General features: G+C 33.5%; 2 protein-coding genes across 3 annotated transcripts in view; one reads left to right on the forward strand and one right to left on the reverse strand.

Annotated features, from left to right (window-relative positions):
* Positions 1–2,508, forward strand: part of LOC125070030 (Golgi-specific brefeldin A-resistance guanine nucleotide exchange factor 1) — a 125,747-nt gene extending 123,239 nt beyond the window's left edge. Inside the window, exons 29-30 of the mRNA XM_047679700.1 lie at positions 981–1,312; positions 1,771–2,508. Of these exons, the coding sequence (XP_047535656.1) occupies positions 981–1,312; positions 1,771–2,244 (806 nt within the window). The 3' untranslated portion in view covers positions 2,245–2,508. The remainder of the gene's footprint in view (positions 1–980; positions 1,313–1,770) is intronic.
* Positions 2,509–7,514: 5,006 nt separating this feature from the next.
* Positions 7,515–15,839, reverse strand: part of LOC125069845 (frizzled-10-like) — a 28,019-nt gene continuing 19,694 nt past the window's right edge. Inside the window, exon 2 of one of the 2 annotated variants that reach the window (XM_047679437.1) lies at positions 7,515–8,843. In XM_047679437.1, the coding sequence (XP_047535393.1) occupies positions 7,618–8,843 (1,226 nt within the window). In that variant the 3' untranslated portion in view covers positions 7,515–7,617. Of the gene's footprint in view, positions 8,989–15,839 lie in introns of both variants that reach the window. The other variant, XM_047679436.1, reaches the window with a different exon arrangement.

Here is a 15,839-nt window from a genome sequence, read left to right on the forward strand (position 1 = left end):
CAGCGTGGTGGAATAAGTTCCAAAACGTTCTCCTCAAAAGAAGAGGAGGCCTTAGCCCAGCAGTGGGAAATTTACAGGCTGTTAATGTTGTTGTAATGTTGTTGTCTATGGGCAGTGGGGTTATAATTAATTAAAATAATTAAATGTATTGTTTTATTTGATGGGTTTTTAAAAACTGGTAGTTTTATATCTTACTAACATTATAAACATCTTGGACATAATGCCGCCTTCTGTATAACCGTAATTTGTATTTTATTTTTAATTTCATTGATGACTAACTACTATTTAAATGGTAAATCTGAAGTAAGTCTGTCTGTTTGTTGCCTCGTCACGATTAATTAATCTGAATGTTATGAAATGTTAATTACCCTGTAATACGGATATTTTATTTATTTATTTATTTATTTATATGAAACTATTCTATGATATGTCAATATGTCAAATGTATTCACAGACAGACATTGGGTTAAATAATTATTTTGGCCTAATTAATTAACATAAACAGACAAATATAAGTAATACTTGGTTCAGAGAAATGTGAAGAGGTCTTGTCCAGCAGTGGGACGACAAGTTTAGAAAATGCAACTACAAGATTCATCAAAGTTATTACAACGGATAAAATATGTTTTAAATTCTTTCCTAAAACTGAAATGACGTATTAATAATTCATTATACATGTCCGCTATGCGATAATCCAATATTTGGCAGCAATATGGTTTGATGGAAGACTTACCTCATGAATAAATAATTAAAATAGATGTTTTTTAGTTATTAAGTCAACGTTTCCTTATGTATTAAAGAAGAAAACGCACATAATAATGTTATTAGATGAATTAAGAAACGTTTTATATGAAATATAGAGATTCGATACGCGTATATAATTAGTTACCTAATACTTAAATCATCAAAAAAGCCCACGAAAAACTTAAGTACAATAGATTGAACAAAATATACAAGTTGTTAAACTTATTTCATTTCAGCGAACGATAACACGAAGCCGGCGCAGAGCGTCCCGAGCCACATGCAGCCGTCTCTCCCACTCATCCCCACCATCGTGCCGGTCGCACCCATCTCGCCCCCTCTACCCGACACCGCCCGCCCCCCACCGCCGGCCGCCGCCCCGCACCCTTCCGTCCCCATACAGATCCAGAGGTCTGCAGCTCAATCGCCGAACATTTTGGTGGGGTCCGGGCAGTCTCCGCCGCAGAGCGCCTTCAGCTCGCAGCCCGTCAGCGGGATGGTGCCCATAAGGAACCCGCTGTACGACCAGACGGGCTTGACGTCCTCCGTCCTCCTGCATCCATTGAATGAGGTAGGCGTACCAAATCCCTTCTCAACATAACAGTAAGTAAATTTATTCGAAAACTTTTTTTACAAATAGTTTTATATTTGACTTCGATGAACGAAGTTAGCAGTTTCTGAGTTCATCGTTATTTTAATTAAGCAAAGAATACTGAATTGGAAATGAAACGACGTGATATTTCGTGATCAAAAACAGAACGGACAATTTATTTTCAAAGAACGATGAGCGCTTTTACAGTATTCATGAACGAATGACACACAGATTAAAAATAGAATAACTCAAACAGATATCATTCACTAAACAAAGGTGTAATTTGTATCACAGTAGATGGCGTTGCTTTATTATTATTATTTTGATATAATCACAACACTGGGGAGTGTAAAAACCGAAATAATTATAGTTGAAATGTATGTTATAATGATCTTTTTAAATTAAATTTATTTATTGTTATATGTTTTCGACTTCAGATGATTTCGACGCCGATCGGAATATCGATACAGTCTCAACCACCGATCCTCTGTCCGAGGCCGGCCGATAATCCAACGACCGAAAACAGCCCCAATAACGAAACAGTAGACTCCAACACCGAACCAAAGGACACACAGCAAAGCGAGCTGTACGCGGAGTACCTAACGAACCCGTACACCGAGGTCAAAGAACTCTCCGCCAAGGAGGCGACTATTTACGATCCGGAAGAAAATCGCCACTTAATAATAAGAAACGACCAGATAGTCCCGAGCTCAGAGCGTCTTCTATCTCAGAAATCGTTCAGTGCGAATGTGACTCCAATGCACGCTAAGAATAAGGCTCAATTCGGATCGACGGACAACGTGAGACAGGAGTCGAGTATATTCAACTTTTCCAATTACTTCGGTTCGGTCAATGAGAAAGTTAGCGGTTCTGAAGTATTCGATACTTTAATGTCGACGCAAGAGGGATAGCTAGATTTTGAAATCTACAGGGGGACGTGGTTGTAGACAAAAATGGACCTAAAATAGATTGATGCGATTTTATTGGATTTCTCAACTGTGTTTTGTGTAAAAATAATAAACATAAGTTCCACATTATATATAAAGCTTTTACCCACCTGGTTCTGGAATATTCGATTTCAAATTTATACAGGACGTATAAATAAAATCTACGAAATTATATGATAATATTTTCAGGATTAGATTTTTTTTAACTTTATTTAAATTTTTTTTAAATTTTTAAAGTTACAGTTGCGAAATCCAATTTGAAACCACGATTAGATAAATTTTAAATGTGTATAAATCTAATGCTTTTTTTACGCGTATTTTATTGTCAGACAAATATTTATTGATTTTTATTAATTTAATTCGTCAATTATTAATTGTATTCAGACCATTTTTAATCACACAATGATACGAGTCTGTGGTGTTATATATTAAAATCAATTTTAGATGAGACCATACTTTGATTTTTAGGGGCAATAGTTTTGTCATGTATCCAAAATAAATAGGCCTTACATACTTTGTAACATGTAGCTGAGTTTTTGTTAACCCATATCTGAAACACTAGCGTCTTGCACCTACGGGTACGTGTGGGAGGAGGGGGGCGGATGTTAGTTTTGTGTTCTATTGAATATTTCATGCAAATCTGTTCGTTAGTTTTTTGCGTGAAAGAGAAATAAATCCTCACAAACTTTCGCGCTTACAATATTAGTAAGATAACATATATATAAATTTTATCGCTAAATATATCTATATGTAAAATAGAAGACTATAGAACATATAATATATAGTACTGTATGGTATTAATACTTTGGATTGTGGTTTGAAAGCTGATGATGTTATAAAATCATAGACTTCGATGGCGGTCTACTTCATATAGACTCTTTAAATCGCGTGGCGACTTAGTTATTTAATATCAGATGCCCACATCATTCACCTTAACAAACCTGCTATTTTCATGTTACAAAGAATGTAAAGTGTGTAGGAAAAATAAAGATAAAATGTATATCTATGAAAGTATTTCAGATCAGCGGCATTTCACAAACGTTTTCCGCCATATGTAATATTCGAGTCGGTCTCGTTTATCGTCGCAAACAATCATTACATGAATCCCGTTCTCGTTATGTCTAGATAACAGAGATGGCCTACGCCGATAGCGGTATTGACACTAACACTTCGTTGAATCACTGATCTTGGAACAGATTACTTCTTATATATCAGCGCTTCTAGTGCTGACTGGTTTGAGCTCTAATGGAGCGACGTACAGCGCCTCTAGCGGACAATTTGTGTAATACATCTGTAAACAAATTCGTTAAGATTAAATCTCGTACTGGAAGCACCGATTATGTAACTGTGCAGTTATTTGAGACACGTAACTTTTAATTATTATCGCCTTAACATATTCTACCCTCAAAAATCAACACTTAGTATAGTTTAGTTTCGATTTGAAAGTAACTGAACCAGTGTAAAAACAGCCATTAAAGTTTCCAAAGTTAGTAGCGCGTTGGCGATGTAAAGGACGGTTATTATTTCTTAGTGTGGTAATGTCTAAAGCGGTGGTAACCACTTACCATCAGATGGTCCATTTCCCAGTCCGACTTATTTACCTTAAAGCGATGTGGTGTAAATCACAACATGCCATTTTTTTAGTTAAATATAAAATACAAAAATATAATGTATCAGCACTTCTAGCGCTAGATTTAAATTTTATGAAAGGACATCAAGCGCCACTAGCAGATAGGTTATGAAATGGCGTTTTCCATAGACAATTTTGCCGCCGCAATTTAATTTACCATCTCACACTTGGAGCAGTAATCTTAAAATAGATTACCATTTTCTTTAATACAGTTACATATATCAGCGGATCTAGAGCTAGTTTTAAAACTATGTAAAGGAATGTGCAGCGCTTCCAGCTGATTTTAAACTCACACTAAAATGACAGATCTTGCAACAGATAATTTGCTACATTGTCTCACTTGTCTCAACTAAAACAGCTTTGAGATAAACTACTTGATTTTACTTGTAAGATATTTTAATGTTTTCTAAATTTAAAAATAAAAAGACTTCATAGCGTTTGTGTTTATATATAAACGGAACTAAAAACATTTAAGATTTCGTAACATCCCTAAATCGTATTTTATATTAATGGCACTATTTTATTAGACATTTTGAAAGATATATATTTTAATATATTGCTTATACAATAATGATAATAACATTCGGATTTATATGAATATATATATAATGGTGTCCAACATTTCTCATCCTTGATTTAAAATAACAATCATTGTTTAACTAAATACCCCTTAAATATTTACAGCTAAAGCTATAAATTTAAAGAACCGCTCAAGTATATTAAACAGCTTATAACCGCGTTATAAAGCTATGTAGGACATTCATTTATACTTGATAATTCCAAAGATTATCCTAAAGGACTTTGCTACTAACTTACGAACAATATTCTATGAAAATACTATTTAAAAAAAAAAATATATTTCCAAAAAAGGAACTCAATTACGAAAACTTTTCTTAACATAATTATTAATTTAATTACACACGTATACCGAAGAACTAAGCTGAATATAGAAACACCTTTGCCTATCATAAATGGAACGAATAAAATAAAAAATAAAAATTTGGATGTTTATTTTTGAAACTTTATACAATTTATTTTAATTGATTATAAGTAAGAGTGCGCTATAAAAGCAATTTTTTAAATAGTTTTTATATATAAATAATTGTCTGGCATTATATTATGTATTATTATAAACTTTACTATCAATGTACTTTTAAATTAATTAATTCATGTGACAAGTATCAAGATTGAAGTTTTATACTATAGTATTTGTGTTTTGTTTTTTTTTTCTTTTATTTAATTATGTATCTCTATTAGTGAATTATACACTTAGCGACTTTATGGTATATTATGTATTAGGTATGGCTAAAAAAAATAGGTTCACCATTCTTGTTGACAGAAAATGTATAAATTGACGAAACTTCCATAAAGCAGTTTAGTTTTGATATATACGTCATAGATTAGCGTGTTTGATTCCAAATAGACTTTATCAGAATTATAATTCTCTGCTTAATATTGTAACATTTTTGAGTTTTCGAGATTGATTGTAGCCAACGAACAAACACTAATCACTGTATACGATTATATCGCACACTTAGTTAAACATTGTAAATATATACAAAATGAATGTAGATATATACAGATGAAGTATATATATACAAAAAATATATGTTAATTGTAAAATAATGGCTCAATTCCAAAGGGTTAAATTACAAAACATTTTAAAATCAATGAACGAAAATACCTTGATTTTGTTTACAACAACTAAAAAGTTATACGTTAAGGACAATACGTGTGGTTTTCATTTTTTCTGAAGATTTTAAGTTACAATTATATCAAAAGTTAGTCATTATGATTTCGGTTAGTATTTAATTAAGAGTGCGATATATATAGAGGAACTGTAGATGTACATGTACAAGTGGAAAATAATTGTCAATTTGTTACGGGATTTTTAATTTAGTTTCTGTTGAATGTTTTTTTTTGTTTTGATAACTGAATCGAACATGTGTCCAATTTTTAATTTCTTTTTACTCTGCATGCTCAGCGGTAAATTTAGTTGCTCAGTGGTTATAATTATTTTCGACGTTACTAAATGCCATGATCGCGAAATCGATTTATACGTTGCTGAATCACGCTAGCGTTGTGCTTTATATAAGAGTAAGAAATCGCCTTTCAATGATCAATTGATCCGGCTCGGAGGACCAATACCTACACCTACATAGACTACAAAATTATATATATCAATAAAAGTCTCGTAATTACATATATAAATATATATATGTAGTGACACTGATAACGCGAACAATTTTAATACTTTTTCAAGAATTTATGCATCCTTTATAAGGGAACCGGCGTGAGGAGGCGGTTGTGACCAGTCTTAGAGTATCGACTGTGACATGCCTATATATACTCTTTTATTGAACGCAACGTTAGCGCGATTTAGGAATGTTATAACTTTTTGTATTGGTCTTATCAAAACGAATCATTAATAGAGATATTTAGTATACATTCCATTTAGTTTAATTTTTTTTAGTTTGTTTTCATTTTTCAATTTTTTCTTTTATAGTATTATTTTCTTGATGTTGGTTAATGCCATATTTATTAACATAGTGTTTTCTTCAGGGTTCAAAGAAATTGGGTCTAGATTAGTGTAAATTGTGTAATTATAATATTTCGTTTTTGTATAGAGAGTTATATATTATCAATGTAATGTTTAGAAGTTTATTAATAAAACGTGTTTAACATATTGTGGTTTTCTTGTCCTTATTTACTTGAAAATGTTACGGCTACCTTCTCAACTCTAAGATGCGCTTCATTGTCATTTGTCTAAGTTACAATTCTGAACGCACCCAAAACATCAGTTTGTCATTTTCAGGGTTATGTTTTTTTTATTCGATTAAGGTTAAGGGAATAAACTGATTGCAATAGACGCATAATAAACTTCATATTATGGTAAAATATATCTTTGTTGGATTGTTACTCTGATCAGATATACAAAAATCTCAAAAAATATGTTGAAATGATATCGTTTTCGGTCTCGTATTTTTAAATTTGGACCAATAATTGTTGATATAATATTGATAAATAACCAGCGTTTAATCGTTCTTTATAAATCAGAAAAAAATAATTAGATATACCTATATTGTTTTATTTTTTTAATAAGTTTTCGAAGTTGCCTTTTTGACTTATTTTGGAAAAAAGCTAAAATCGTGATTACTCAAAAATGGATCACTTTTGAAGTTTGCATATGGGTATTTAGATAATCGAGAATAGTCTCTATCACCACCTAACGGGAATTCGGCGTACTACCAATAAACCAGTATAAGTATGAAACCAGAATATTTGATGTTTAAAAAAAATCCCTTAAGAAGTCAATATCATTTCATTATTTGAAAAATATTAATTTATTCAATAAAAATTTGTAACCATCTACTTGTAAAAAACTTATATAAGAAATAATTGTGTCAAATATTTACGATAGATGGCGCTATAAAGATCTTCCACTAGTTCAATAGAAGTATTGCTAAATTATTGGTCTTATAGATAACATTTTTTTTATATTATTTACATTTATGAAATAAAATAACTTTTTATAGAAATTCAACAGTATAATATAAAGTAATATTTACACTATTTACAAATTTGTACAAATATCGAGAGAGCCTTCACAGAAGGCATATACTTAGGCACTTAGCTGAAAACTATTATTGAGTCTTTGAGACACACATAACACTTCAGAAACACAGTTTATAATATCCAAATATTCATCACACTCTTGATACGTGAAGAGGTCTTTTATAATAAGGGTGCTGAGGTCTGAGTAGTGGAGGAGCGCAACATGGCGCCTTGCGTGGGGGACAAAGAGCCTTTTTCCATACGACTGCAGTTTTTCTCGACCAGGCCCAAGCACCCGCCGCGATACCACACGACAGCCACAAACAAATGGACACGCCACTTGAGCCAACTGTGTTTTCTATATTACCGGCTTCCAGAGCGGCTAACAATGCTAGGTTAGTCTGAGCTTCCCTCTTTCTAGCTTCGATTACTCGTGTGCCAGTCGCAAACGCCGCTAGTAGTAAGTAGAGCAGTCCACCGGCCGCGGCCCGAGCCGCCAACCTTCCAACTCGCCTTGCACCTCTCGAGTCTAGTGCTCGGCGAACTCTCATTATTCCTGGACAAGCACCGATCGCAAGCGCTATCGAAGTGATAAGCAATGCGCCTCGCGGGACCCCTATGAGTGCTGCAGCAGCCGTATCTGATACTCCACACGTGCCAGTCAGTTCTTCGGCTGTCACCCTTCGAAGTGCTAAAGCTGCTGCAGTCCATGCACCCGCCCATCCCCAAGCCACGGCATGTAGATACGCCGCCGCGCGCTCCAGGGCTTCGGTGGACCATTCACTAGCGGCTGTCAAGTACCACGCTACACAAGCGTTTGCGAACCAGGCATCTGCGGCTAGCGTGAAGTAATAAGTTAGGGAAAAGAAAGCCACGCAGGTAGGAGACGCTAATCCATCGACGGCCAGTGTGGTGCCACTACAGGAAACTGTCTTCGCTCCAAGCCAACCTCGCGTGACGTGCGCTAATGCAACAATGGCGTGACATGTCGCCATCCAGACCACCGGCCTCTCGGGATACCGATATCGCGACGGCTCGGCGCAAAAAGTTAACAGCGCAAATGAAGTTGACAATAAAGAAAACCATGCGAGTGTGATCATCCAGATTTCGGCAGTTCGCTTGTCGGATTGTGTGTAGCGAGCGTGTTGGCCACACGCAGGCCAACATTCGCCGGTCGGTGCTCTCGTGTAAGCTGGTGGGCACCCGTGCTCTCTGAGCTCTTGATCATGGAATGGCCAACGTGGGAGTGGGGGTGGTTCAGATTCCAACTCGCTAGCATTGGGGGGCCGCATGCATAGCCGTCTATCAGGGCGGAGTGGGAACGCGGAACAGTCAAGCTTGATACTGGGTGGTAATAATTTGATTTGCTCCTTGCAATCTTCGACGACCTTCTCGCAGAGAGCTCGGCAGGCGCTCACGGAGCCGGACACTTGCTCAGAGCACAGGGGTGCGAACGCTGAGCAGAGAAGGAAACGTGCGTGGACGGAACACTCACTGGCCAGGATGCCCGTAAATGCTGTCATCTGAAAAAAGGAAATATAACCATTAAAAACATTTAAAAAAACAACCTGCGATTATTTCTAAACGATAAATATAACGAACACGCACACATGCGAGTAAACGATTTCCTAAATCATCGCTACGAACGTTTAAATATAAATCTTCAATGCCACTCAAGGCTCAAATATCAAATGTTTAAGTTTATTCGAGTAAATAAATAATACAGCTAAGTACCTACGAAGAATCGGCGACTCAATGGATTACCTAAAGTAAACAAACTCGGCTATAGCTAATAAGTGCTTTGAAATTTTGGATATTTCATTTACAACTCTGTGACTTAAGTGTAAGGTACATTTTGTAGTACAGCTTCAGCGACGGTATTTGTATCAATAGAAACCCTTGTATGTGATCCAAAGACATCTAAAACGAAGTGCGCGTGAGCAAATGTTTGTTAAGGCGAAGTTCACGTCATAAGCACTGTACTATAACATGGAATAATGGAGAAATCGAAAATCTAAATACTACCATCATAATAATATCTTAGGTTTTTATAATTTAGCACAAAATATAAATTACGAACATTTCGAACGAATGATCATTTTTATTTAATTATTTCTGATTTTTTTTCTTCGCTTTTTTTCGGTTATTTCTTTTTTTTTTAATCGATATTAAATTATGGGCAAAATATAGAGAAAACTTGTTAGTAAAATTGAATAAGCATGTCCCTTTAACAAAAATATTTTAAGTGGTGCCGACACACTAAACCTCTTTCGAAGGCAAACAGCCGTGTTTGCTCACAATTGTTGGCTTAAAACGAAACGTTTTCGTGAAAAAAAAAGAACGATGCCTCAGTTTGTGACCAGCCTACCGTTCTTTAATAGGATTGTATGGGAAGAATCGGAATGATTGTTTGGCATTTTAATCTGGATCTGAGTAGCTTTTTTTATCTTAAGTTGGGTGTACATTTCAAACAGAAAAAAAACAATAGCCGTTTTTTCTTTTCTAGAAAGTTACTTAATGATATGTTCTATAATTTTAATTTCACTTGTAACTTTGTATAAATATTATTTTTGTTTAGTAATTTATGTTTTTAAAGCTAAAATATATAAGGACTGAGAAATGACGCCAAGTTAAAAAATAATTATGAAGACGTCATCTTTTTTTGCTACATTATTATATTATAATTTATTATTTATAGTAATTTTATTTATAATTCATCTTTATCATTAAATATTATTATTTGGTCTATATAAATACCTATGTTTAGTTCTTTTTATTTCTTTAAAGACATATATAAGTTAATACTTTTATAATTTTTTTTCCTCGCTCCCTTTGATGCTTGGTTACTATGTAAACAAAAGTAAAATTAAAAAAGTGGATGCAACGCCCGTACGTCAAGTTTTATAATTTTAGTTTATTATATATTAACAGTTTTTAAAAAATTAAGGTTTTCTTTATTTTTAAAGGCAGTTTGTCGTTCACATAACAGTCTGGATTCTATAAATGGTTATTCTATTTTAGTTTAATATGTATTTTTTGAATGGCGGGAATGTGCTTCTTTCACAATATATAATTGCCTAAAGGCGGATCATTCCGTGAAAAGTTTTAGTTATTTTTTGCGACGTAGAATGACGAATTCTCATTGAAAAATATCGCTTGACTGGCAAAGGATCCGTTGTGGATCTCTTTTGTGTTTTATAAATGTTTTTTTTTTTCACAACAAAGATCGAAATTTTGTTAAAGTAATGATCGATATTCTAAATAAAGACTTTTATTTATCATATATAAGTCTATATACTTTAATGTTTTAATTAATATTTTCAGATATCTATATATCACTCTTAAAATAATAATCACACGCCGTTTTCATAGTGAACACAGATTGGTGTAAAAGACAGTTCAAACACGCCAACAAAATATTATATTTAAAAAGAAAGTTATATAATTCTTAAAATAATAATCACACGCCGTTTTCATAGTGAACACAGATTGTTGTAAAAGACAGTTCAAACACGCCAACAAAATATTATATTTAAAAAGAAAGTATTCAATTATAAAGATAACAAAAATAATTAGTTAATAACATTTGATTCGCTTCTTGAAACGCTTTTCGAAATTGCGTAGGAAATATTCTCGTTATGGCGATCTTGATCACAAACTGATTACATCTAATCATTGTGACGATCTCAAAAGGAACAACCGTTCAATTAGGTAAAAACTTGAAACGCACGTTGTGGTCGGTCTTTTCGTTTGGAGGCCAGTTTAAAAAAAAAAAACAGTGTCCTTGCCTTTGTCTTTTATAGGGTTCTCACAATTAACAAAATGTCGCTTGTAGACGACTAATAATTGAATTCTTATTATATAAAGAATAATACTGGTTTTTGTTCGTATTCTATTCGCATCGTTCGAATTTTAATTTAAACATGTTGAAGTTGTACAAGAAACGCATGATACGAGTCCGATAATTGTTTAAAAAAAAATTAAAGAGACATTCCGAAGTATGTTATTAGCTACTAATTTATAAAACAAGAATGAAATATCAAGCTATTAGTAAATAAATATGTACATTGTACTACGAAACTTTTGCTTTGATTATTGTATTGCAATTTGATTATTGTATATATACAGAGGGACAGTGTTGCACTACAAAAAAACGCGTCAAATTTACTATCTTGGTGTGCGTGACCACTACGCTTGACTCTCGTCATACTACTTTACTAGTGTGCGTGTACTTAGTTGCCAACAGTTGTCTATTTCGACGCGTTACAATTTGTAACGTTTGATATAAAACCATAATCTACACGTGCGAAGCCAGGAACTGCATGGACAGCTTGTACCTAATCTCAATAATATTGGGCTGTATATCTTATTTCTCAAAACTTTAATTATGACATCGTAAGTTTAATTTTACATTGACCGAAATTAATAACAAATTAATGAATAAACTAATCTCAAGATACATCTGTAGTAGTGATAGCCCTATCCGTCAGTCAGTCATTCGCGCCGGGTTTTTGTTAGCGACGATGCCGGGAACTGCTTTGATTCCGTCTAAATAACATAATGACGTAACTAACCCTTGAAGAATCGTATGAGCAATGGTTTTACTTATTTGGGACAATGCCAAACGTGACCTTAAAGGTCAGGTAATGAAACGATTTATTTAATATGATTAATAATATTATTGTATGTAAGTCTGTTTGGGTACCACCTACACATCGCATATTCTACTGCGAAACAGCAATAAGTATTGTCTTTGGATTTGAACAATAAGTATTGTTGTCTTTGGATCTGAAGGGTAAGTGAGCCAGTGTAACTACAGGCACAGGGTACATAACATCTTAGGGCCTAAGGATGGTACCTACATTGACGATGTAATTAATGATTAATTTTTGACTGTGCGACGGTGACCATACACGTTTGATAAAAGAAAAATACGTCTAGTATTTGATAAAATTCTTGAAAACTTAGTTTCTATGTTAAGTGTAAATATATTTAAAAATATGTTAGACACTGATATTTAAATGCAAATTAACTAATTTATTATCCAACATATTCGTTAAAAATTTAATTACTTTTTTTTAAATCTGAAATATCAGAAAGGCATGAATTATACGACTTTAAAGAAAGGGTTCAATAGATAAAATAATCTTCGAAAAGAAACAAAACAAACTGTACCCTTTCGATGTGAAGTTTATATTTGTTAATTTAAAAAGCACTCAAAGACGGTGCACGGTTACAAAGGCCGGGAGACGACAAAAAAATAATTACCGACACAATCCGAAAATAGCCGAACGCGACCGAGCGGCTTTGATGTTTGAAAACATACTGAAAATAATCTCCAGCAACGATGTAATGAGCCGTAGCAAGTAATTAACGAACAAACTTTTTGTTCGAATATTCCATCGAACCGTGAAAAGAATATTAATTTAAAAAATTCTAACAATACTACTCAAAATGTCATAACACACTGAAAATTAGTTATAAAGCTTGGTGAAACGAAGGGGAAACTACTGGTTTAATTAAAATGATATTAGAAGCACTACCACTTATGGAATATACCAAGGGCTACACTGTCCGTTACGTTGCCAGTAACGTTAATTAATTATTTCCTCTAAAACTGTGCCTTACGCTTGCAAGTCCATTTTCCATTCAAACCAAAACACGGCCATCCAAAGCATTGAACCTTTAGAACTATTCAGTAGGAACAAACTTGAAACTCATCGTAGTATCGTAGAATTATTTTTAGTATAGATTATATTCTTTGGTAGATCCGTTATAAAGAACACGTAGATACCACAGATGACAAAATCATAAAATCCAATGACCATTTATAGCTCAGATAATTTAATCATAATGTTTTCGTTTCACAATTTATAAACGCGTACTTTCAGGAGCCCTCGATATAATATTTACTCCACATGTCAATTATTTACAGAGCACTCGGCGGTTGCCTTTGATCGCCTATCAGCCTTTGAAGTTACGCGCCGCTTCACGTCCTGTGTACATCTGAGAAATAACCAAGTACGAACGAACTATAAAGATAAATATATATTTTATAGATACATTTTGTTAAAGGCATGTATCTATCTATAATATGATTTTACTTGATACGTTAACTTAACGTTTCTTATTCAACTACAAAGCTGACGATAAAGATGACGTGTATACAGTACGTGTGTGTGCAGCCTTAGTTCCTTGGCCGTTTTTGGTGATTAAACATGTATTATTTATTCTACAATTAAATAAATTTAACAGTAATAATAACTAAAAGAAGCTCTTAAATATTTATCGTATATATCTCGTATATATATCGTATATATCTCTTATATATTGAGCAATATAGAACCGAGTTCTTGCTTTCATTTAACTTGGTAAAAATAAATTTAATCAGATTACATTTACAGAGGCAAACAAGGTCTATTCCTGTATTTGTTGTAAATTATGAACATAAGTTTGTTTTAATATGAGCTTTTAGTTACAAAATAAATGTCACTTACAGCTGAATTTAAAACCTGAGTAGGTAGAGGTACCATAGAAATAGAATGGAGAAGTCATTGGTTTTTTTTTTGCGTTTTCCATGATGCACTTTTCAGAGAAATTTAATTATTTCGTAATTTTACAAAAAATTTACAAACCAGTTTTATCTGGTTTTAATCAGATTATAGCAATTGGATTAGTTCCCGTAATCGGTCAAAATATAACTCGAAAATAAATAACAATACTTGTTTCAGCGTTAGTTTGTGGAGAGTTTTAAATTTGTCCTTTTAAGGTCTTTAGATGTTGTAAAAAGGTAGAAGAAGTACCGATGTCGTTAAGCGGAAGTGACCACTCAAGATCAGGTGGCTAATTTACTCGCGAACTTTATAAAATACAAAATAAATTTAAAAAACGATGCCAGTTCTAATATCTCTCCGTTCTGTGTACAAGTCGTCATTTCTTACGGTCAGCGTAATTCTTACAAAGATGGCCGTCTGCTGAAATGTTTATCTCAGCGGTTCTTTGATGTTCTCGCAATTAGGGTTGGCGATTAAACAATTATTAAAAGATGCCTCGATCGTTGACCCTGAGTTTGACGTCTGCTGTCTTCATTAACCGATTTCAAAAATATCGTTTCAAATTTAAAATTAATAGTATCTTAGTAGTTAGGTAATTTATATGACATACATTCCTTTAATGATAATGTATTCGCTCGTGTATATGTGTAGTATATTTAAAATTGGTAGCCAATTAAGTATATACATATATTATTATTATTTTTTTTAAATAAATATTGGACAACATCACATACATTACTCTGATCCCAATGTAAGTAGCTAAAGCACTTGTGTTACGAAAAATCAGAAGTAACGACGGTACCACATACACCCAGACCCAAGACAACATAGAAAACTAATAAACTTTTTCTACATCGATTCGGCCGGGAATCGAACCCGGGACCTCGGAGTGGCGTAACCATAAAAACCGGTGTACACACTACTCGAACAAGGAGATCGTCGTATATATACATTTACTTATTTATAATAAATGAAGATGGGTAAATGGGCTACCTTTAGATAAGCTGGCTCACTCACCCTTCAAAACTGAACACAATAATACTAAGTATTGTTATTTTGCCATAGAATATAATGAGTGGCTAGTACGTACCTAGACGGACTGGCACACAGCTATACGACCAAGTAAAATTTTATAATATAGTCGTTTTAAGTATGATGTAATAAATAATTCTCTCCCATGCCCAGATAATTGGAATTACGATTCAGTACCGTTGCACTCTTGCTACCATTCCAAGGAGGCCATGATTTGTTCTGATACTATTTTTCAATTTTGATTTGTATATTTTATTTTAGTAACTAGATTAAGTATAACAATATAATGTTTATTAAATATTTAGTTTCTTAATTATAAAACACACGGTAACATTTTATTTTTATTTTTAAAGATATTATTATTTTTTTTTTATAGATTATTATTAAAGAAAATACTTTTTACAAGAACACTTCAGTTAAATTTCGTTAAAAATTGGAATAACGCCAAGCTTGAAACCCGATTATGGTAGAACCAGCTGGATCCATTCAACCCGATCTATTCCGATCAGGCGGCACTAAACTCTGCCGCGTCCTACGGGACTAAACCCATCGACGGATTCTTTTATAACGTTTTTATATACAATTAAAGAATCAAATGGAGTCGATTCTGAGGGGAATTCTGTAAAATTCCACACTGTTATCCAATCCGAATCGTTATATGATCAGGTTTAAGGTCAGGTTTAACCATCATGACACCATCATGACACCATAGGTAAGATGGCATGTATTTTATGCCTATAATAACATTGCCGTGAATATATATTTAAAGTGTTACAGTGTTTAAGAGA

This window comes from Vanessa atalanta, chromosome 16, assembly GCF_905147765.1.
Source record: "Vanessa atalanta chromosome 16, ilVanAtal1.2, whole genome shotgun sequence".
NCBI lineage: Eukaryota > Metazoa > Arthropoda > Insecta > Lepidoptera > Nymphalidae > Vanessa > Vanessa atalanta.